The 24,346-nt window shown below is 41.7% G+C and overlaps 1 protein-coding gene across 1 annotated transcript; it reads right to left on the bottom strand.

Annotated features, from left to right (window-relative positions):
• Window positions 1-13,331: 13,331 nt before the first annotated feature.
• LOC146688396 (polymeric immunoglobulin receptor-like) lies at window positions 13,332-24,145 on the bottom strand. The gene is made up of 8 exons (XM_085440430.1): window positions 24,097-24,145; window positions 19,247-19,591; window positions 19,079-19,160; window positions 18,680-18,906; window positions 15,448-15,496; window positions 15,283-15,362; window positions 13,538-13,581; window positions 13,332-13,424 (listed from the first exon to the last, which is right to left on the bottom strand). The coding sequence occupies exons 1-8, from the start codon at window positions 24,143-24,145 to the stop codon at window positions 13,332-13,334; spliced, it is 969 nt and encodes a 322-aa protein (XP_085296556.1).
• Window positions 24,146-24,346: the final 201 nt, after the last annotated feature.

Here is a 24,346-nt window from a genome sequence, read left to right on the forward strand (position 1 = left end):
CTTTGACATACTGACAATAGGTATTTTCTTTATTTATAAGAACATATTGCACTCATTTTGAATAACACTGTGCCGGCTATGTCCTTCTGTGGTCTTCTGTTCCATTATAAAAGGGCTCGCCTCTTTCTCAAGGTGCTTAACCTTTTTCTCTTGGCTATAATAAAACATCCTTGGAAATTTGAGAGTTTAACAGTATAAAATAATATAAATGTGGACCTTGAAGATAAAACAAAAGGCAAAAGAAAACTACAGTATATATTATTTTCTCATTAAAGCCTCCATACAATGGATAATAAGTGCTAAATAGATGTGCTCAGAGGAGTTCAGATGTTCACTGCCACAGCACATCCAGAGCCCTTATTTCAGACCAAGTCATGTGTTCTCATTGGGTGAAAAGGATAACTAGGTACCTTCTCAGACAATTTTGTGTTATTTTTAAGCTTCCATCACTATAGAAACACTGAGGAAAATTCTTTCTCTAAGCAGGTTGCAGAGGACATATTCAGTGTCTAAATTATTGATTGCAATATGCTAAAAAAGTATGCATTAGTTTCTTTTTTTTAAAGCTGCATAGAATTTTGTGGTTGCAACAGTTTCTGTGATAATACCATTAAACGATTCAGAGAATCCAGAGAAATCTTTGCTCATGAAACCTGTTTGAGTAGTTATGATCTTTGTGCCCTCAGGCATGATTGCATTTAAACACCAAAGAGATCTTAGTTACATGTATTGGTGCTTTTTCTTTTTTTTTTTTTTTAGATGGCTGTATGCTTGTGCAAGCTTGGCCTTCAGACACTGTCACAAACCAGAATCCTATCCTTAAGCCTGGGCCTTGTTTCAAGCCAATGCCTTATTATCAGCATCATCTGGGCACAGGGCGAGTACAAATGTATTGATTAGAATAGAATAGAATAGAATAGAATAGAATAGAATAGAATAGAATAGAATTCAACTTTATTGTCATTGCACAGGTACAGGGCAACGAAATGCAGTTTGCATCCATCCAGAAGTGCTTTAGTGATATAGATATATTACAATATATATTAGCAATAATATAGATATGTGAGTATATTACAGAAATGGGTCTATTATGTTATAATGTACACAGTATGAAGTATGTTGTGAATATTCTATAACTATAAGTATGTACAGGCTGTAGTGAGTACAAGCTATGTACAGGCTATGAACAGGATATAAATATGAAAAACTATACAGAATATGAAATAAAGAACTTTACAGAAATCTGAGATATACAGCTATACAGAAATGGGAACTATGCAAGTTGTAAACAGTTGTAGGATTAAAAATTATCGAATGTACAGAATGATTATTTACACAGAGCTATACAGTAGTGCAGTTAAGATAAGTGAGGGTGTAGATAGTTTCTACAGAGGCTAGTGCTAGTGCTAGTGGTTGTGAGTGGTGGTTCAGTCCATGTTATTATTGTGTGTTTGAGGGTACAGTTGTCCATTGTGGGTGTGTGTATGTTCAGGCCATGTGTTAACGTGGGTCAGATGTCAGGAGGCAGAGTTCAGGAGTCTGACAGCTGTGGGGAAGAAGCTGTTCCGGTACCTGGTGGTCTTAGTCCGAAGGCTCCTGTAGCGCCTCCCAGAGGGCAGGAGGGTGAAGAGTCCATGTGATGGGTGACTGGGGTCTTTGATGATTTTCCCAGCCCTTTTCAGACACCGCTTCCTGTAGATGTCTTTTATGGCAGGAAGTGGTGCTCCAGCGATGCGCTGGGCAGTTTTCACGACCCTCTGCAACGCCTTCCGGTCCGAGGCAGAGCAGTTCCCGTACCAGACTGTTATACAGTTGGTCAGGATGCTCTCGATGGTGCAACGATAGAAGTTCACCAGGATGTCTGAGGACAGGTGGTTCTTCCTCAGAGTCCTCAAGAAGAAGAGGCGCTGGTGAGCCTTCTTGACCAGCTTGGAGCGGTTGGTCGTCCAGGTGAGATCCTCGGAGATGTGGACTCCCAGGAACTTGAAGCTGCTCACACGCTCCACAGCCGTCCCCTTAATGTGGATGGGTGGATGTGGGTCAGCATTCCTCCTGTAGTCCACGATGAGCTCCTTGGTCTTCTCGGTGTTAAGCAGCAGGTTGTTTCTGTCGCACCACTCAGCCAGCCGATCCACCTCCTCCCTGTAGGCGGCCTCATCGTTGTCACTGATGAGGCCAATCACCGTGGTGTCATCTGCAAACTTAATGATGGTGTTGGAACCATCAGCAGGTCTGCAGTTGTGGGTGAAGAGGGAGTAGAGGAAAGGGCTCATCACACAGCCTTGTGGTACACCGGTGTTCATCGTGATTGTAGATGAGCAGTGGTTATCCAGCCGGACATGTTGGGGGCGGTTGGTCAGGAAGTCCAGTAACCATTTGCAGATGAGGGAACTGATGCCCAGGTCTGTCAGTTTCCTGATGAGTTGTGAGGGGTGGATTGTATTGAATGCTGAACTGAAGTCTATAAACAGCATTCTGGCGTAGGTGTTGTTGTTGTCCAGGTGTGAGAGGACAGAGTGCATTGCGATGGAGACTGCATCCTCTGTGCTCCTGTTCTGGCGGTATGCGAATTGGTGGGGGTCCAGGGTGGGGGGGAGACAGGATTTGAAGTGTGCTAGGACCAGCTGCTCTAAGCACTTAGTGATGATGGGGGTGAGTGCTACTGGGCGGTAGTCATTGAGGCAAGATGGGTTGGAGTTTTTGGGTATCGGGACGATGGAGGTGGATTTGAAGCAGGCCGGTACCACAGCGTGGGCCAAGGACAGATTGAATATGTCTGTGAGCACTCCTGCAAGCTCCCCAGAACACGCTCTGAGAACATGCCCGGGGATGCCATCAGGACCTGCAGCCTTGTGGACATTGATCCTGCTCAGCACGGCTCCTACATCGGTAGGGGAGAGAGTCAGAGGTTGGTGGTCTGGCGTCACGTCTGCTTTGGTTGTGGTTGTGGGGTTCCCTCGCTCAAAACGAGCATAAAAGTTGTTGAGCTCGTTGAGGAAGGAGACATCAGAGGATGCGGGGGAGGGTTTGGTGGTCCTGTAGTCTGTGATGGTCTGGAGTCCTTGCCACATGCGTCGGGGGTTGGAGTTGGAGAAATGTTCTTCTACCTTCTTTTTGTAATGGTGTTTGGCTTTTTTGATGCCCTTCTTTAGATTAGCCCTGGCTGTACTGTAGGCGTGTGCATCTCCTGACCTAAAGGCAGTGTTGCGGGCCTTCAGGAGGAGACGAACATCCCGGTTCATTCAAGGCTTCTGGTTGGGGTACATGGTGATCCGTTTCTGGGTGGTGACACTGTCTGTGGTTTCGGAGATGTAATCCAGTACAGATGAGGCGTACTGGTCCAGGTCTGTGTGGGTGAACATATTCCAGTCTGTGTTTTTAAATCTGTCCTGGAGCACTGAGTCTGTCCCCTCTGGCCACACTTTAATTGTCCTCACAGCAGGTTTCACACGTTGGATGAGTGGTGAATACCGAGGTGTGAGGAACAGGGAGAGATGGTCCGATTGTCCAATGTGGGGGAGGGGTGTGGCTTTGTAGGCTCCAGCCAGGTTGGAATACACATGGTCTAAAGTCTTGTCTCCTCTGGTGTGGCAGGAGACATGTTGGTGGAATCTGGGGAGGACTGTCTTTAAGTTGGTGTGGTTGAAGTCGCCAGCAACAATAAAAGCAGCCTCGGGGTGTTTATTCTGGTGTTTGTTAATGGCTGCAGAAAGTTCTTTCATGGCCAACCTAGCATTAGCGTCGGGGGTATATACACGGCAGTGAGTATGATCGAAGTGAGTTCTCTGGGGAGATAATAAGGTCTGCATTTGACCATTAAAAACTCCGCATTAGGTGAGCAGTGACTCTCAGTAGTAGTGGAGTTCATGCACCAAGCATTGTTAATATAAATGCACAAACCTCCACCTCTGGTCTTGCCGGAGTCATCTGCTAGCCTGTCGGCTCGGTGTGTGTGGCGTCCTGTTAACTCGATAGCATTGTCCGGGCAGCTGTTGTTCAGCCATGTTTCGGTGAAAAACATGACATTTGAGTCCATAATCCGTCTGTTGTTAGTGATGGAGAGCCGTATCTCATCCATTTTGTTTGCCAGAGAACGGACATTGGCGAGAAAAATACTGGGTAAAGGCAGCCGGTGTGGTGTTAGCTTTAGCTTAGCCCGTAGCCCTCCGCGCCTACCTCGCCTTTGTTTACGATCTCGGCCCCGTCTGCGTGCACTTCCGCCCGGCCGGGGAGAGTGGGCAGCCTCCGGTGTTCTGGAGATCTCTGGGATGAGTCGGAGATCGGCGATAAAACTGTTGGAGTTATGAGTCCAGATGTCCAGAAGCTCTTGTCTGCTGTAGGTCAGCAACGCACAGCAATTCTGGACGAATAATCCAGTTAAAAGTAGATAAAAAACCGCTAAATAGCAGATTCTGGAGAGACACTGAGCCTTGCGTTGTTCACGCGCCGCCATCTTGGAAGCTAAACAGTTTGTTGGCGTACTCAAACCACAAGGGCCGAGAGAATGGTTACAGAAATGTAATTTTATAAAGCATGTAGACATCAAGATGAACTGAAATGCTGCTACGCTGAATGAAACACAAGCACACCCTAACACATTTTTGAGATAAGAAATCCTGGGTTTTCTCTGTACAGAATTCTGTTGGGAATAGCAGTAGCCTCTCACTTTTCTTCACTTCCTACAGATTGTTTTTTTCAAATGCTGCACACAAAGGAATATTTGTGTGCATGAGTAGACACACATACCCACAAACACAGATGCACACGCCCACAGAGATGCGCACACAATATATAATGAAAAGAACATATTTCATACAGCATTGACCTCCATTTAGTGGCAGAATGGATTCCGCTTGAATGCATTAAGATTAATGATGAAGTCCCTGTAACACAGTGGAGACAAGACCGTACTGAAGCTCTACAACAGATTGAGCAACAGAGAGCAGAACAGACCACAATAAACCACGATAACAGAACATACAGGACAGTACAAAAGAATAGTGTATTTCCTTAAACACACAAAGGTTGAAGCTGGGTACTGAACAGTACTACTTCACCTCCAGTGGTTATTTTTTGTTACATGTCATGCTTTCTGTCATGCTTGTTTTTTTTTTTTACCATTTCTGTGTCGACTTTATCCTTGGATCTCTTCTGCCTCTCTTTCTGCCAGCCTGTCTCTATGTTTCTGTTTTGTGCCTCTTTTTATGTGTGGTTTTATTCATTCAGCCCCTACAAAACGGAGCAATATGTTCATTCAAATAGAAACGGCAGAGATTTGAACACCCTGTTACATCACATAAGTGGAGCAGCTACGGTAGCTTATCTGTTACACAACTTTCCACACATATTTGCAAGTAATTTTGCTGAAGTAAAAGCCCATTGTTTAAATGGTGTATGCATGAAAAAAACTGATGTTTCTGCCCAGTGAGCACATTCAGATCTCAGTGACTCAAAGTAGTTTAATAGCTGCTTTTCAAGTAGTTGTAGTTGCATTTGTATAGTTCACATGATGACCATTTACATGTGAACACCCAAGCTTGTCAACTGCAAAGTTCACATCAGTTCCTGACAGTTCGATGCAGTTTCCTGCACTGCCGAAGCATTTCCAGCATTGGTGCTGCCAACTGCCAGAAATCCCCCTTTTAATAATTGATAATAATAACTAAATTCAAAGTGGTGCATAAACACAGGGTTGTTGAAAGGAGGTGAGAGAAGAAGAAACAGTTAGTGCATCGTGGGAAGCCGCCAGCAGCCTATGTCTACTGCAAGATGACTAAAGGAGGATTCAGGGTCACCTGATCCAGTGTTTACTGTAAACATTTTTAAAAAAAGGAAAGGTTTAAGCCTCATCTTAAAAGTAGAAAGGGTGTCTGTTTCTTAAATCCAAAGTCTGAGCTGGTCCCACAGAAGAGGGGACTGAAAACGTAAGGCACTCCTTCTCATTCAACTTTTAAATACCTCAAGAACCACAAGTAAACCAGCAGTCCCAGAGAAAAGCACTCTAGTAGTACTATGAGATGGGAAAAAAAGCTTTGGTTTATTTTTTTCTTACACAAACAATATTCACTTTAAATTGCATCATTTTTTAAAAGAATTATGTGGTTAAAGCCAGAAACATCAAAGTAGACAAAATGCAGTTTTTCAACTGGTTGTGTCAGTTTGTCTGTGTTCACTGTTGATTTCTTGTGTTTTTTCCTATAGTCCTTGGCTTTCATCCTACAAACGGACCTTTTTTAAACAATCCTTTAGTCCCCATTTGGCTCCTTTTTTGAGCTGACATTAGATAATGATGATACACATAACAAGCTTTTTTAAGTATTGCCATGATTGAATTATTTGTGATGCTTATGAGCTACAAAGACCAGAATGTTATTATAAGGTATTTCCAAGTTGGAAGTAGTAATTGCACTCATTAAAATTACACCAATAACGTGTTTTTTTAGAGAATGTGATGTAAAAATCAATATTAGAACAAACCAAGCTAAAATAAGACCAAGCAGGATGTTCAAATCAGTCATTTACCCTGGCCATTATAACTGCCTTGGACTTGGATTCTATTCCTACAGTACAAGCCGGATTCCAAAAAAGTCGGGACACTAAACAAATTGTGAATAAAAACTGAATGCAATGATGTGGAGATGGCAAATGTCAATATTTTATTCAGAATAGAACGTAGATGACAGATCAAAAGTTTAATCCGAGAAAATGTGTCATTTCAAAGGAAAAATATGTTGATTCAAAATTTCACGGTGTCAACAAATCCCAAAAAAGTTGGGACAAGTAGCAATAAGAGGCTGGAAAAAGTAAATTTGAGCATAACGAAGAGCTGGAAGACCAATTAACACTAATTAGGTTAATTGGCATGATTGGGTATAAAAAGAGCTTCTCAGAGTGGCAGTGTCTCTCAGAAGCCAAGATGGGTAGAGGATCACCAATTCCCACAATGTTGCGCAAAAAGATAGTGGAGCAATATCAGAAAGGTGTTACCCAGCGAAAAATTGCAAAGACTGTGCAGTTATCATCATCAACTGTGCATAACATCATCCGAAGATTCAGAGAATCTGGAACAATCTCTGTGCATAAGGGTCAAGGGCATAAACCCATACTGGATGCCCGTGATCTCCGGGCCCTTAAACGGCACTGCACCACAAACAGGAATGCTACTGTAAATGAAATCACAGAATGGGCTCAGGAATAGTTCCAGAAACCATTGTCAGTGAACACAATCCACCGTGCCATCCGCCGTTGCCAGCTGAAACTCTACAGTGCAAAGAAGAAGCCATTTCTAAGCAAGATCCACAAGCTCAGGTGTTTTCACTGGGCCAGGGATCATTTAAAATGGAGTGTGGCAAAATGGAAGACTGTTCTGTGGTCAGACGAGTCACGATTCGAAGTTCTTTTTGGAAATGTGGGACGCCATGTCATCCGGACCAAAGAGGACAAGGACAACCCAAGTTGTTATCAACGCTCAGTTCAGAAGCCTGCATCTCTGATGGTATGGGGTTGCATGAGTGTGTGTGGCATGGGCAGCTTGCATGTCTGGAAAGGCACCATCAATGCAGAAAAATATATTCAGGTTCTAGAACATCATATGCTCCCATCCAGACGTTATCTCTTTCAGGGAAGACCCTGCATTTTTCAACAAGATAAGGCCAGACCTCATTCTGCATCAATCACAACATCATGGCTGCGTAGGAGAAGGATCTGGGTACTGAAATGGTCAGTCTGCAGTCCAGATCTTTCACCTATAGAGAACATTTGGCGCATCATAAAGAGGAAGGTGCGACAAAGAAGGCCCAAGACGATTGAACAGTTAGAGGCCTGTATTAGACAGGAATGGGAGAGCATTCCTATTTCTAAACTTGAGAAACTGGTCTCCTCGGTCCCCAGACGTCTGTTGAGTGTTGTAAGAAGAAGGGGAGATGCCACACAGTGGTGACAATGGCCTTGTCCCAACTTTTTTGTGATTTGTTGACACCATGATATTTTGAATCACCATATTTTTCCCTTAAAATGATAAATTTTCTCAGTTTCAACTTTTGTTCCGTGATTTATGTTCTTGTTACGTTTCGGTGTTGTCAGTGTGTTGTTTTTGGCGTGACTGTTATGTGTTTCCTGTTTTACTTTGAAAGTCTGTGTTATCTTAGTCTTTTCAGTTTACGTTTCCCTGTCTCGTCAGTTCTGAGTTGCCCCAGCTGTGTTTCCCTCTTGTTGTCCATTTTCCTGATTGCTCCCTCTAGGTATTTAAACCCTGTGTTTCAGTGTGTCATGGTCGCGATCTCCCCCGTGTTGTAAATAGTTTGGTGTTTTGTTGTAAATAAATAGTTTGTTGTAAATAGCTTTAAATAGATTTGTCGATACTTTCGTTTTGGGATTTTGGTGGTGAGCTTTAGTGGGGTTTTTTTGTGTGTTTTTTTTTTTTTTCTTTATTTTTACTTTTTTTCGTGTTGCACTCCGGTTGCCTAGGCCGGGGTGTAACATATGGGGGCTCGTCTGGGATTGCCTTCGCTGGGGGGTCCGGGGACCGCCCCAGCCTTTGTCGTCGCTGGAGGGTCCGTGGGACCGCTCCAGCCTTCATCCGCCTTCGCTGGAGGGTCCGAGGGACCGCTCCAGCCTTCGTCGTCTGCTGGAGGGTCAGTGGGACCGCTCCAGCCTTCATCAGCTTCGTCTGCCTTCGCTGAGGGGAGGGTCCGTGGGACCGCCCCAGCCTTTGTCGTCACTGGAGGGTCCGTGGGACCGCTCCAGCCTTCATCCGCCTTCGCTGGAGGGTCCGTGGGACCGCTCCAGCCTTCGTCGTCTGCTGGAGGGTCAGTGGGACCGCTCCAGCCTTCATCGGCTTCGTCTGTCTGGATCAAACTTTTCACTTGGTGTTAAATGTTTGATTTTTGGGTGGGGGGAACTGTTACGTTTCGGTGTTGTCAGTGTGTTGTTTTTGGCGTGACTGTTATGTGTTTCCTGTTTTACTTTGAAAGTCTGTGTTATCTTAGTCTTTTCAGTTTACGTTTCCCTGTCTCGTCAGTTCTGAGTTGCCCCAGCTGTGTTTCCCTCTTGTTGTCCATTTTCCTGATTGCTCCCTCTAGGTATTTAAACCCTGTGTTTCAGTGTGTCATGGTCGCGATCTCCCCCGTGTTGTAAATAGTTTGGTGTTTTGTTGTAAATAAATAGTTTGTTGTAAATAGCTTTAAATAGATTTGTCGATACTTTCGTTTTGGGATTTTGGTGGTGAGCTTTAGTGGGGTTTTTTTGTGTGTTTTTTTTTTTTTCTTTATTTTTACTTTTTTTCGTGTTGCACTCCGGTTGCCTAGGCCGGGGTGTAACAGTTCTATTCTGAATAAAATATTGACATTTGCCATCTCCACTTCATTGCATTCAGTTTTTATTCACAATTTGTTTAGCGTCCCAACTTTTTTGGAATCCGGTTTGTACATTAGGAATAGACAGTGCAGATATATACAATGAGAGAGCAACTCTCATTGTATATATCTGCACTGTATATAACTCTATATTTTCTTAATAGTTAATATATTTTGGCCATGGCAGTAGCTGAAAGTAACCTTTGCTTTGTTACCTTTGAGCAAAGTCTGCATTGCTATCAATACTATAAGTTTGCTGGGTTGTATCATCCAAAACTTTCCTTGTTGCTAAAGCATATAGTTAGGGCTGGATCAGGTGACCCTGAATCCTCCCTTAGTTATGCTGCAATAGGTGTAGGCTGCTGGGGGATTCCCATGATGCATTGAGTATTTCTTCGTCAGTCACCTCTGTCACTCACTGTAGACATCTCTGCATTGAATCATACTTGTTATTAATCTCTGACTGTCTTCCACAGAATGTTTCTTCCTGTTAAAAGGGAGTTTTTCCTTCCCACTGTCGCCAAAGTGCTTGCTAATAGGGGGGTCATATGATTGTTGGGTTTTTCTCTGTATGTATTATTGTGGGGTCTACCTTACAATATAAAGTTCCTTGAGGCCATTGATGTTGTGAATTGAAATAAATTGAATCCTAACCTCTGGTGATATTAATATAACCTAAAATAACACATGTTGCTGCTATAAGGGGTAGGGATGGGTATTGATAAGATTTTCACGATTCCGATTCCATTTTCGATTCTGTTTAACGATTCGATTCTTTATCGATTCTCTTATCGATTCTTTTTTAAAAAGGAGAACACTAAGGTCGATTATCTTAGAACTTTGTTTTATATCTTCTCTTTGAACAAGATAGAAATTTACAAGTAACATGGCCTTACAAACCCAGCAGTGAGATCTTAAGAGATCCAGTCTACGGCTCTTCAATGGGGTGTCACAGGGTCCCCAGGAAAAAAAATTGTAAATGTAAAATAATAAAATAAATATTCTTCTGTAGCAATAACAAAGTATAACATAAATTATTCTGTAGCAATTACACAAGAATATCCAGTAATGTCCCTGCCTACAATTAAACACATTCACTTACCGAAAATCGGGGGCATCTGCTGTGCAAGCCTTTGACCACAAACTTAGTCTCTGCTCGGTGACATTCGTCTATCCTGGCCTGAAAGGAGACGCTACCGGTAGACTGCAGCAAGAACTGCCAGCATCTGAGCCAGACAGACTCTGTCTCTCTCATCATGATCACCTAAATGCACAGTAATGGCAGGTTTTGTAATAAGACAGATCGCGCTAACATAATATGCACTGTTAGTTGATTATTTACCTGCTGCATTAACGGAAGAGGACGTGCAAACGTTACCGCTGCTGCTGGGTTGAGATTCACGAGTCCGGAGCGGAATTAAAAACACGACATTCATTTAAGGTCATCGCGTGTTTTGTGAGCAAATGCTTTTGCATATTCGTAGTGTTTCCTCCCTTAAATGAAAAATCTACTTTTCAAGTACTGCAAGTTGCCCTGTTGTCATCCGTTCTCATAAAGTATAACCAAACTTTTGAGCGTTTGAGCCACTTTCGCGCCGTGTTTCCTGCCAGGTAAATGACGCTCCGCAACGTGGTGACGTCATTCGGGGCGACTGGAATCGATAAGGGAATCGTTTGCAAAAATGGCAAACAACTCCAAGGAACTGAAACAGTGGGAACCGGTTCTCAACAAGAACCGGTTTTCGATACCCATCCCTAATAAGGGGTCATAGTTGATGAGATGTCAAATTCACTCTATTATCAAGGGCTGCAGTTCACAAACAAAAGTATCACCTGCCATGCCTGAACATAGGTGCCGGTATGGCACAGTGAATGAATCTTGACTCTTTGAATTTTGATATTTTTTCCCCTCAAATGAAGGTGAGCTAAATATTAATATAATATTTTCAAGGTCTAGTTGACTCGTGGGCTCCGCAGCGGTTTCGACGGTCTCATTAGCTTGTTCAATTTACAATTCTAAAGCCCGGTTTGTGGTTCAGTATGAGAACAGACAGTTCAAGCATAAAATGTAGAGCTGTTCCTTTCAGAGTTAATTTGCCAACTCCTTCTAATGCATTCTGTCTTCATTTACTTCCTATTTTCTGAAGTGCATTTCACAACTACGCTAACGTCATGTACATTTTCCTCCATAAGTTTTCAGTCAGACTGTATCCATGTCTAAATGTGTTAATTAGCCATATCATTATGATGATATTACATATCAAACAGTGCAGTCTAGTTCCACTAATAGGAGCAAAAACTGAAATCATTTTTCCCCTCTGGGTCTCATGGGCTTTTTAGGCAGACAAGATTTACTGTTTTGCATTTCATATTCTTTCTGTTTGGCCTTTGTAGCAACAAGCAGCAGTTTGGAGCTGAAAAAAATGACCACTGCATATGACCATTATATCTACAGGCTTTATGATTTCTTGGGCTCCATCAGTGTTAACATGTTATTTTAATTGACTGCATAATTATGTTGCCTTATGATAACAGAAAGAAAGTCGTGCAATGTTAAACTAGTCAATTTTGGTAGTAGTTTCACTGGCATGTAACAGTTTCTTCTTGTTGAAACTGATGTACTCATGGATGCATTAAAGACTATTAAAGTGTGTGTCTGTGTGGGTCTGTCTACACTTACATAGAAAAATGTAGCTTTTTTGTAAGCATGTAAACAGCTTTTTAGATCACTGAAAACAGCACTTTGGAAAACTGCTTCCAGGGTGAAGGTTTTCAGAAAGTCAGTTTGTGTTTACATGTGAACAAGGAAAACGGCCCACACCTTTGATGTCTGGGAGCATCAAAGGTGTGGGCCTCTATTTAGCTTCTTTGATGTCAGAATATGCACGCTGTTATTGTTGGTGATGGTTCCTCCTAGGCTTCTGATTGGCCAGCCTTTTAATACAGACACGATTATATCGCCACCTGTAGCGCTGCTGTGCTTTTGACAGTATTTGACATCATTTTGCACTTTCTACACTGTTAGAGTACGATTTTGACCCTTTTGAGCAAATGCAGCATTAAAAAGCCCTAGTCAATTGCATTAATAAGCAAAATAGACAGAAACTAAAGCAGAGCCAAAAGTAAACTATACTGTCCATATATGCCATCTGTGAAACACAAACAGTTAAACCCCAAGTGAGTGTTTCTTCTCTTCAGTAACAACTTTGATTGGCAGATTCACCGAAATTTAATTTTAGTTATATAGCTCCAAATCACAAGAACACTCGCCTCAAGGTGTTATATATATTAATGTAAAAACGCTACAAGGAGCTAACCCTGAACAAGAACTTTGCAACAGTGGGAAGGAAAAACTCCCTTTTCCTTTTAACAGGAAGAAACCTTTGGCAGAACCAGGCTCAGGGAGGGGAAGACATCAGCAGTGACCGGTTTGTTGAGGAAGACATGACAAAAAATACACAGTGGAAGAGAGTCAGAGATTAATAATGACGATTAAATGCAAAGTGGCATGTAAGCACAGAGGCAGTGAAAAAAGGTTAGTGAAGAAGAAACCATCAGTGCATCATGGGAAGCCCCAAGCACCCTAGGTCTACTGAAGTGTAACTAAAAAGGAAAGTTTTACGCCTAGATTTTCATCTAAATGCTAATTTGCCATAAGACCCCTATAATGAGCAAAAAAGGTCACAGGTTGCAAAAATACATAGAGTCTGGTACGTAAATAAAAAGTCACATATAATTATACATGTGTATTTTGATTTATTTTATTGAGTCTAAAAGACTGAGTCTATATAACACAAGTCTATAATGTGCCTATATAAATTTATATTGCAGGAAGCAGAACATATAGCTTTGTTCAGACGTGGTTTGGTATGGTAAAAAAAAGATACTGGAACAAAGACCATATGTTCTGTGTGGGAAATTAATAGAAAAATTACATTCAGTTACAAAGAGTAATAATTAACAGTTCACAAAATGGTTTTAATAAGCAAGTACGTTAATTGTACCCTTGTTGTCGAACTTAATAATGTGTCCCTTGCTTCGCTGCAGGTCTCTCGTGCCCTCTGGATTATCCTGTAGTTGACAGAAAGGAGAATGAGTGATCTAATCATCAAAAAATATCCCTGATAATTGTGTTTCTTAAAAAGTGTAATAGATCAGAGATGGCCATGATAATGGGGGCTTACAGGGAATATCTCTTCCGTCTCCTTAAAGCGTGAAGAAGCCTTCTCTAGAAAGAATGCCCAAAATATAAATGCAAATTAGTAGTCAGATATATTTAATGCATTTTTATATGGTATAAATCTAGATTTATATATAGGATTTGTGGCTGATGCATGCACACACACACACACACAGACACACACACACACACACACATAGCTGGACTGGCCATCGGGCATACCGGGCATTTGCCCGGTGGGCCGCTGGTGATTTTGTGTTTTTATGGGCCGATGGATTTTTTTTTTTTTTTTTTTTTTAGGAAGGGTATATATAATGAAAGGTGTTGGATTGGCCAGTTGGTCATGATCGACTCTGGGCTGGACCAATTACAGCCGAGGAGGCCGGATGCACCCTCCCCCTTGTTTAGCAATCAAGTGATTTTCGCGCATTGCATGCCGGGAACTCGTGGCAAAACAATCCATGTACCGCATCAAATGCATTTGCAGCACCGCAAAACGTTCATTCTCCGGTTCCAATACCTTCTAGTTTTTTCTTTGCCGCACAAAAAAGTAATGTACAAAACAAAAGGAGAACAATGCCGGTCCGTACAAAGACAGACTCGACGAAAAGACAAAGAAAAGACACGAGGAAAAAATCAAAGGAGTGAAAGGGTCAGACCCTTACGAGCACACAGAGTGGACAAAAGACGTTAGCGTGCTGCCCAACTTTCACCACGCTCAGATTTATAATTATACGGTTCTTGGAGTGAGTGCATACACTCATGAAGTTTTTAGTAACTTCAGGTCACTGCAACAAGCCCAGGTACAGTTTACCGACGGATGGGTGCAGGACCTTGAAATGCACCATGTAGAACGAAAGACCATCGTACGAACAAAGGTAAGTTTACCAGTCTCACAAATCGTCGTCATAAATACACATTCCTTAACCGTTTATTAATAGGACCTTTGAGCTCAACGGTAATTAATTAGTAGTGGAAATAATTTCTGGTAGCATTACAGAAATGTAGCAGTGACAATAATATTGTATGTTGTAATCGCAATGGACAATTAGTGATACAAAACAACTGTTTTATCCTGTGAGTAAAAGTATATGTTTTTGTCAATGTACCATGGTAATAACAGAAGCGAAACGCAATATTGTGTCAGGACAATTCACTATTTATGCACAATAAACAAAGGAGCATAGCGCGACAATTTCTGTTCAGCGCCAGACTTGCTTGTAACCTATATCACCAATTATGTTAAGAAAAATGACGTATTAACTACAACAAAACTCTGACCTTTGTGGGAATGCTTGGAGCAGACTAACATGTGAGCTGGAGTGTTCTGAGACGTTATATTTGGTATATCCAGACCATCCGTCGGCTCTTACTTCGGAAACATGGCTTAAAAAATTTCTCTTCAACGACGTAATCCGATTAAAAAAAAACAATCCCTTTACCCGTCGGCTTCCCGTGGCTGTCATGTGACCGGCTATTGCAGTTAATAATACAACAGCTTCTTGCCATTTTTTGGGGTTTCTTTTTATCGCTGTGTAACTGAGTTCAATTGAAAGCCTGCGTGCGCTAGTACCTCTTGCCACAAGTTCCCAGAATCCTTTGCGGTTTTACCCCTGAATGACGTCACATTTATCCTGGTGGGCGGTCTCTAGTCAAAATGCCCGGGCCGATTTTTTGTCCCAGTCCAGCCTTGCACACACACACACTTAATAACAATTTAAAATTCAAAGGAATATGAAGTTGCCTTACTCCGGAACTTTCTTGCCAATACAACCAAGCCCACAAGGAGCAGGAGAGACGAACACCCCACTATAGACTCCAACATGTAACTAGGAAAAAGGCACAAAGCAGACTGAGCAGACAATCCACCTTCGACATCCATTAAAGTGAAGATAAAGAAGTGCTGACTTTTACCGGTAACGGTACCAGGGTTGACTCGGAGTAGGTGGGGATGTCACAGGCTCTGTTGCTGAAAGTAAAGATATTGTAGCGCTAAAAAAAATACTCATAACAACTCTGTACATATGCTGTGATAGATGAAGAGTGTTTCCAGCATCCTAACATCAATATTGTTCATAGGTGACTTTTAATAATCGATACCCTGAACAAGTAGACTTGAGAGCCTCTGCCATCTGTCACAAACACTTATTGATCTTTAAAGCTGCTTCTTCTCATTTCAGCAGCTGCAAGGTGACATGGAGAAAATGCCAAGCAATCACACAAATACCTACGATGCATGATGTAAAATACAGCAGGTAATAGGTTATCCAAATGATAAGCTGTGATCATTTATTTGTATATGCCTGAAATTAGAAAATGTTGCTATTACTCTAACATAAGAACACAGAGATGGTAAATATGCCTGTAAAAATTAGCATGTAAGGACTTTGAAAAATGGGAAGGGTCTTAGTTTCTTTTCCTCCACTTAAAACAATGCTGTCTATAACATAAAATGTCATTATGCATGTCAAAATCATTTCCAACCAATGATACACAAAACACAATCTCAGGCTACGTCTGTTTAGCATTTTATCAATTTTTGGTTCGTTCCACAGTTAGGGATAAATTTCATATTAATGAGCTTTATCGACCAAATATTCACTTCAAGCAATGATAAATATTATATTGGGGCATGGTTGTTTTAATTAATTTTTAAAAAAATCAACTGTTTCCATTATTTATTTTTTTCCTGGCCATTAAGCTAAATGCCAGTTTTGCTATTCAAATTAACACTAGGCTGCATTTTAGGGGTGACATGTTAGCGAGGGCCTAAAATTAAAGAAATGTCAACTGTGTTACCTGTCACCCTGTTTTCCTTGGATAACACATTCTATCATTATCCGGTTGTTCAGTGATGACGCGACGAATCCTACTTCCGGGTCTAAAGTAGTCTGCGTTTAATATGGCTTTTGTGTTGTCCATCCATCCATCCATCTTCATCCGCTTATCCGAGGTCGGGTCGCGGGGGTAGCAGCCTAAGCAAAGAGGTCCAGACCTCCCTCTCCCCAGCCACCTCCTCCAGCTTGTCCGGGGGAATACCAAGGCGTTCCCAGGCCAGCCGAGAGATATAATCTCTCCAGCGTGTCCTGGGTCTGCCCCGGGGCCTCCTCCCGGTGGGACATGCCTGGAACACCTCGCCCAGGAGGCGCCCAGGGGGCATCCTTGCCAGATGCCCGAACCACCTCAGCTGGCTCCTTTCGATGTGGAGCAGCAGCTGCTCTACTCTAAGCCCCTCCCGGATGGCCGAACTTCTCACCCTATCTCTAAGGGAGAGGCCAGCCACCCTTCGGAGGAAGCTCATTTCCGCCGCTTGTATCCGCGATCTCGTTCTTTCGGTCACTACCCACAGCTCGTGGCCATAGGTGAGGGTAGGGACGTAGATCGACCGGTAAATTGAGAGCTTCGCTTTTACACTCAGCTCCCTCTTCACCACGACTGACCGGTGCAGTGTCCGCATTACTGCAGCCGCAGCCCCAATCCGTCTGTCGATCTCCAGCTCCCTTCTCCCATCACTCGCGAACAAGACCCCGAGATACTTGAACTCCTCCTTTTGTGTTGTTAACATGTTTAATGTTATGTATTTTCTTCTATTTGATCTTAAAAAGCTCCTAAAACAGTCAGTGATCCCTGTTGACCTCCCTCGGCTTTTATTACCGCTAATCATTTATTTAAGCTCAGTTTTTAAAACCTTAGGATGTAACTACAGCCCAGCCCATGCAGCAGTATATGAATGACTAACCTCGTATTGTGGATGGATTATCTCAGTTGTTCTCCTGGCTGAAGTTTGGTCCTTTTACAGCATCCTGCCATGCGATTACATTTGTTCCTGACCACCGAGAACACTCACGTTAACTTTTATCGAGTGGAAAAAAAGTTAGCTTGTTCATATTATGCTAACATAGCTGTGTCGCTAGCGGTCACGTAGCACATCATTATATACCAGCTAGCCAAACTTCAGTAAACCTACAAACGTCACTGCTGTTTAGTTTTCTGTCTTCATTTATGCTGGAAGTGATAGCAGAGCTGTACGTTTTAATTTGTTTCCAAAACCCCGCAGTCAGGACATGCTATATTGTATTTAGATAGAAGCTAGTGAGCTAACTTCCTGCTAACTTCTAACTCCATTAAATGTCATAAATTCCGTTTTCATGGATGCCTGGATGTTAAACTCAATTGTTACACCTGGTAGAGCAGAACGCTGATCATTTTATTAAAGATGAAAGACTTTAGACAGTTTTTCAACTCTCAGTAATGCCATAGTGATCGTTTGATATATGGACCTGCAGCGGAGTTTAGACCCAGACACGGCTAGTGACGTCAGACTGAACAATCGGATTTAGACTTAGTGTCATGTATAAGTTTGTCTTGTTGTTATTAAAACTCAGAAATGACATGGTACATTTGATAAAAGTAGAAGAGATTTACATAACTGACATAAATATTATCATACTGTTTAGGTTTAGTACTGAATAAATAATCACACTCTAACTAGACCAGATGAAATGAGCATTTGTTTTCAATATCATCTGCATTACCTTCAGAAATACTCATTTCAACATAGCAATGAAAGGATGGGCTCCAGCTGACATTTGTGTACTGACATCTGGTCAATTACAAAGGGTGGAAAAGAACTGCTTTCAGTCATTACATTGTTTACATTACATTACATTACAGTGTTACAATGGCAGCGTTACATACATTATTAAACAGAGTGTTTTAAGTTGTAGGGAGATGAGGTTACCTTCTGCTGAGAAGCAGCACCACATGCTGATTTTGAGAGAAGCACTTAATATTTATAGAAACACAGAGAAAATGAAAAGGTTTTTATCTGAATACAGGTTTCTCTTTTCCTCTTAATGCACGCCGTCAGCTGTGTGGCTCCTGTCAGTTGTATTTCTTTTACCGCCGACTGTGTTACATGTGATTTTTGTGTCATAAATCTTTTAAATGTCGGCTGAACAGCAATAAAACTATCGGGGTACATTTCTAGAGAGGGAAGTCTTACATAAGGATGTTGAATAACTCTAAACTCCCTGCGATGAAAAAAATATTCATCCTTGATGAGATGAGCACACAGAAAATCCATAATGAAGCTTAAACTTCACAGTATGTCCAAAAAAACATAAAGGGCTCTTTATCAACTTACTAGTAGAGGTGCGTGGTGTGACCTGAACCTTTACGGCTACTTCCTGGTTCCCTGCAGAACATGAATACCGACCAGTATCTCTCATCTGCAGCTTCTTTAAGGTTACAGTGAAAGTCCCACTTCCGTCATCGCTGATGGCCACTGAAGTATCTTCGTAACTCCCTTCAAAACCCGTCGACAGACAGGAGCTCCAGTCTCTGCTCCGACACCACTTCTTCTCTCTTTCTCTGTTGGCAGGCAGTCACAGGGGAGTCAGTGAATGCTCACTGTCCACCAGTGTTTGACACCAAAAGTTTCTGGACATTCCCACATTTACTGAAGTGTGATCAGTGCTTCTTTAAGGACAGGAGTTTTAAAAAGTAAAATGTGGATAAAATCCTCCAAAGCAAAACCAAATACCTGAATCTCTCACTGTAAAGGCATTGAACCGTGACACTACTTCCTTCTTCCCCACTCACCATGCTGTTCACAGCTAACAGACCTGCAGAGATCGTGAAAATGCAACAAGCTTCTTTCAAACTGTGGGTCAAGAAATGTTTATCATCTCAACATTTCTCCATTACTTACCGTGAATCACTTTCAGGTCAATGGAAGCAAAGGAATCAGCCTGGGTCCAGTCACCTAATTCCACACCACACGAGTACCACCCAGAGTCCGTCTCTTTCAGGTTGTTCATGGTCACTGTGAACATCTTCTGGTCCGGGTCATCAAAAATTCTCACTTTGTCTTTACTTGGATTGGTCGAGGGGGTCTTGTCAGTTCGAGCCAACATCTTGCAGAAAGTTCTCGTCCACCCATGACACCAGTATTTGACATGGTGTTTATACTGAGGGCCATATTGACACGGGACAGTGATGGATCCACCCTCCAGGACACTAAGCTTGTCCTGAACGGTCACCCAGCAGAGAACAGCTGACAAGAAGAGGAATGTTAAACACCAATTTGAAATGAAACTTTCGGTTATGACAACCTTAACAGAGCAGTTGCTCACATCAGACACCTGTTATCTATAAATAAGAGGTGGGGAAATGTGGCCTTTGGCAACACTTGTACCACATTTATCGCTTCAGTTTCCTTTGTTACAAAGCACAGTTTCCTGCTTTAATTTCCCTCTTCATACTTCTCAGGAGTGCATAACACCTATAAGAGCAAAACATGATTTTTACACAGTTTAGTTCTTGCATGTCCTATTTGCTATGCTTATTGCTTTCTGGATCCAGCTGCAAATGGATTTTGTATAAAACATCCAGTCATGTAAGGTATCATCAATCTTATTGTCTAACTCAACAGCACATTTTTGTTTCCCCTAAAGATAGGTTTAGGCTTGTAACTTAAAACATGACATACTTAGCCATTTTTTTTTACAATAACGTTATTCCCCCTGACAGGCACATACTAAGCCTCTCCCTTCCATAGGTGGGGAGAATTCATTTGGCAGGCTGCAGTGAAATTACTTGATTCTGGTGCCTGAAAACCTTGTATATGATCCAGTCTTCATTTGTCAGATTAAGCTTCAAAGCACAACCCCCTCAGACACTGAATTAACAAACAATTTTTCCAATCCTTTCAATTTGCTCTGTGAAGGATGTCCCTAAAATCAAATCAAATCAATTTATTTATATAGCACTTTTCACAGGATAAAAACCACAAAGTGCTTCACAGTAATATAAAACAGAAATACATAAAATACATTAATAATCAAACATACTGTCCCTAAAGCCCCACTTACTCTTTTGTTGTTGCTTCTGCTACAAAACCTTTTATGGTCATCTATTTCCTGGAAAGATTTGAGATGATCTCAGAAGTGAAACACAACTTTTTTCCAGTTTGACCTTTCCAGAGAAATGAAACCTAATATTGCCCAAAGTCACTACTTCCTGATCCCTACCCCATATCCTTGTATTGTTTTGAAAATTGTGGCAGACTGTACAGTGATCCAGTGATCGCGGTTCACTTTTCACGGCCTCGCTGTTTCGCGTCAAACAGCAATTTTTTTGGTGCAATTTTGCATGTTTTTTTGTTTTTAAGCACATTGTGTTCTGCGTCCTGATTGGCTGTAGACCATTTTCAATCAATCTCGTGCCGTGTCTCCTGTACAGTACAGAATGCGTCCAGCTTGTCAAATTTACATAAATCTTCGCTAGCAGAAGACAACAAACACAACAATGTCGACGTCAAAGGATTATAAGGCGCATTAAGCGAAACAAAACAGTCAGATAAGTCAAATTTTACTCAACTCATTCTTCTTGCTTCCACTACTGCCGTACCATTGATTCATTAATGTTGAATTGTCTCGCAGCTGCTCTAGTCCTGTGTTCTGGACCTGAAAACAGGGTTTGATCTTTGGTTTCCTTCTATAACCCTGACTTATTTTTCTACGAAGGTTTGAACTTTTAGAGTGTTTAAACAAGAGAGAAATGTGTGAAAATTTCAATGCCTGTCTGAGAAAAGTGTCTAAAGTGTGTAGTGAGGAGTTATACAGCCTTAAAACATCTATAATAATTGTAAAAAAAATGAAGTTCGCTACTTCGCGGATTTCACCTATAGGTGGGTTATTTTTAGAACGCAACACCCGCGATAAACGAGGGACCACTGTACGTCTATTTGTATCCTACAAGAAATTTCAGACTGATGAACTTGATAAGAGTGCATGTTGATAAAAGGAAAACTTATTTTAATAGCTTTTCTCTATATTTTTTTATGAAATCTTTGACTTTGTTTGTTGTTAATGTTTATAATGTCTCTTTATAATATGTCTATGTTATGTGAAGGCTGTGTGCAGGCAGGAATGGTGGACCCAAAGTGCAGACGCTCGGAGGCACAATGTAAACTCAAAACAGCTTTAATGCTGAACTCAAAAAAGGTAACAAAACTGAGACTCCAAATAAACTCAGGCAAGCAGACAGAACACACAGCATAGAAAACAGTAGATCGCGACACCGACAAACTGAAACACAGGGCTTAAATACATAGAGGGAGCAATCAGGGAATGGGCAACAGGAGGGAAACACAGCTGGGGCAAATCAGGCCTAACGAGACAAAGGAAGCACAACCAGATGCATTTACATGAGACACGGACTTTCAAAGTAAAACAGGAAACATAACACAGACTGAACTTACAGACACAGGCTGTATCCCAATTCAGGGTCTGCAGCCTTAAAGGCTGCATTTTAAAGCCGATTACGTCACAGCGACGCGCCGAAGGCTGTCCCAATTTAAAGGCTGCTCGAAATGCGGCCCTCAAATGCGTCCTTCATTTCCCTGAATTTTAAGGACGTGGCGGTGTAGACTTCGTGGCCCAACATATCCCAGAATGCATAGCGCGGCGGTGGGTGTGGATAATTTTGCCGAAAAAAAACAGCGGATGAGGGGCGCCCGAAGAGTGAACTTTAAGTAAGTACTGAATATTATGTCACTTATTTATGTGCAAATGTTTAATAACGAAGAACATTAAAACATTCCTGTTGGCCACATGTCGGCAAAATTATGTGACATTAGTGACGTTTGTACTAACTTGGTTTTAAAGCCTTTACTTTAAAATATACGCCGTTCAATAGCTGAGCTTAATTAGAGAATGATCAAAGCTCATGTAGAAACAAACAAACAAATGAACAAAAGATTGTCTCCTTCATTTCTGTCAAACAAAGCTGTATGAAACGTTTCCAGCTGTTAGTATCATGGTTGCTAGGCAACCTGGGCAGCGCGACGGAGGCTAGACCGTCCCATTTCACAAGCCTCGCACTTCCGGCCTTAGTGGTCTTTGAGTACGCGGCCCTTGTGGACCGTTAAGGCTGCGTACTTTAAGGCTGCAGACCCTGAATTGGGATACAGCCACAGACTCACAGGCAGGCACTACAGAGGGAACAGAGACGTGGGACCAGGGCAGACACAGACACGGAGATATAGCCGACAGGGGAGACAGCAACTAAGGATTACACAGAGACATAAACCATAAGACAGAACACTAAGAAACCAAAGACTAGAAATGATAATATAATAAACTCAAAAACCCTGGGTCAACGACCCAGGCATCCTAACAGTCTAATGATAAGCAGCATTGCTTTTATACAGATGTGACTCTATGGGGTTAGAACGATGCCACATTAAAATGAAACTGAAAAAAAATATTGAAACTGAAAAAAAAAATGTACTGAAAAATCTTGTATTGAAAGTGAAAAAAAAAATGATACTGAAAAACGATTAATTGAAATTGTACATTTTTTGTTTTCACTTAAAAATAAAAAATTTGTATCCTTTTAAAGTGGCATCTTTCTAATCCCATATGACTCTGGCATTTTTTTTGTGGTGTGATTGTTAGACAGGTTACTGTTCAAAATGCAGACTGTAAATGACATTGTCTTCTACAGATTTACTCTTCAAATGTAGTTTACTCACTTTTTGAGTAAAGTGTAAATGTACTGGTAAAAGTTCATATTATATAACAAAACATTACAACTGAAGGCAGTGAAATTACTTGATTGCTGTAAAGCACCTCTTTCACTTTCATTGTTGCTTCTACTACAAGACCTTTTATGGTCATCTATTTCCTGGAAACATTTGTGATGATCTCAGAAGGGAAATTTTTAGCCAGTTTGACTTTTCCGGCAAACCCCCCCCCCTAAAATTCCCCACTCTTTTCAGATCCCTATCTCATATTCTTTTCGATCCCATTGTTTTGAAACATTTTGGCAGACTGCATGTCTGTTTTCATCTGCAGGACAGTGATGGATCCACCCTCCAGAACATTAACCTCGTCCACAATGGTCACCCAGCAGAGAACAACTGATAAGAAGTGGAGATCATTGAATGTTGAATACCAATTTGAAATGAAACTTTCAGTCATGACACAACTTTAACAGAGCAGTTGCTCACATCGGACACCTGTTATCTATAAATAAGAGTTGTGGCCTTTGAAGCGATTAATATGGTACAAGTGTTGCCAGTTTCCTTTGTTACGAAGCACATTTTCCTGCTTTAATTTCACTCTTCCTGCTTCCCATCCAAAATTGGATTATCCCTTTATGATACACAGGCTTTTGAAGTCCTGACAAAATCAACATCAAACATACTGTTTGCTAAAGGGAAAACTGTACAGAAGCTTGGAAGATTTACAAAAACACAAAAGCCCTCTCCGGCTCCTGGGGGAAAAAATTCCAAGCTTTTAACAACCTTCTAGTCTGTCTTAAACAAACGATTAATAACAGAAAAGTCATAAAATTGTAAAGAGAAGCAAAGCCTAAGGAGTATCATACATTTTAGCAAGAGTATTTGCTAAAAGCACAGCAGAGAAGTGAGGAGGAGGCGGCACAGACATAAATTATCTTTGTTTTGTTTTTCAATTATGTGAAGCAGAAAACAGCTTGAAAGTCTTTTTTGTCTGACTTCTCTAATCAAATGCACACAGTCACAGTGAATACCTGGGATCCATGGTAACAGGCTGAGCGTGAGTATAGAGAGTCGCGGCATGTTTCCACTTCAAGTTTGACACTTAACAAGAAAGTGTTCTTTGCTGCGCAAACACAGACTGCAAGTTCCACAGAGTGTCAAATTCCTGTTTGTCACGTGACCACTGGCTAGATGAGTCTGGTTTGGCAATTCAGTGATGTGGTCTCTGGCCTGCTGCAGTGGAGGGGTGGTGCAGTGAGCTCATGGGGAGGTGCCGGAATG

Source organism: Copadichromis virginalis, linkage group LG18, assembly GCF_057382275.1.
Source record: "Copadichromis virginalis isolate Kocher_CV1m ecotype Utaka linkage group LG18, C_Virginalis_male_GT1.1, whole genome shotgun sequence".
Classification (NCBI taxonomy): Eukaryota; Metazoa; Chordata; class Actinopteri; order Cichliformes; family Cichlidae; genus Copadichromis; species Copadichromis virginalis.

Bases quoted from the DNA above. Each gene is read 5' to 3' on its own strand.
- LOC146688396 (XM_085440430.1), bottom strand. From the start codon at position 24,145: ATGCCGCGACTCTCTATACTCACGCTCAGCCTGTTACCATGGATCCCA. The intron at 19,161-19,246 runs GTAAGTAATGGA...CGATCTCTGCAG, and splicing joins TGACCTGAAAGTGATTCACG to GTCTGTTAGCTGTGAACAGC. The intron at 15,497-18,679 runs GTAAGTTGATAA...TTTCAGCAACAG, and splicing joins CACACCACGCACCTCTACTA to AGCCTGTGACATCCCCACCT.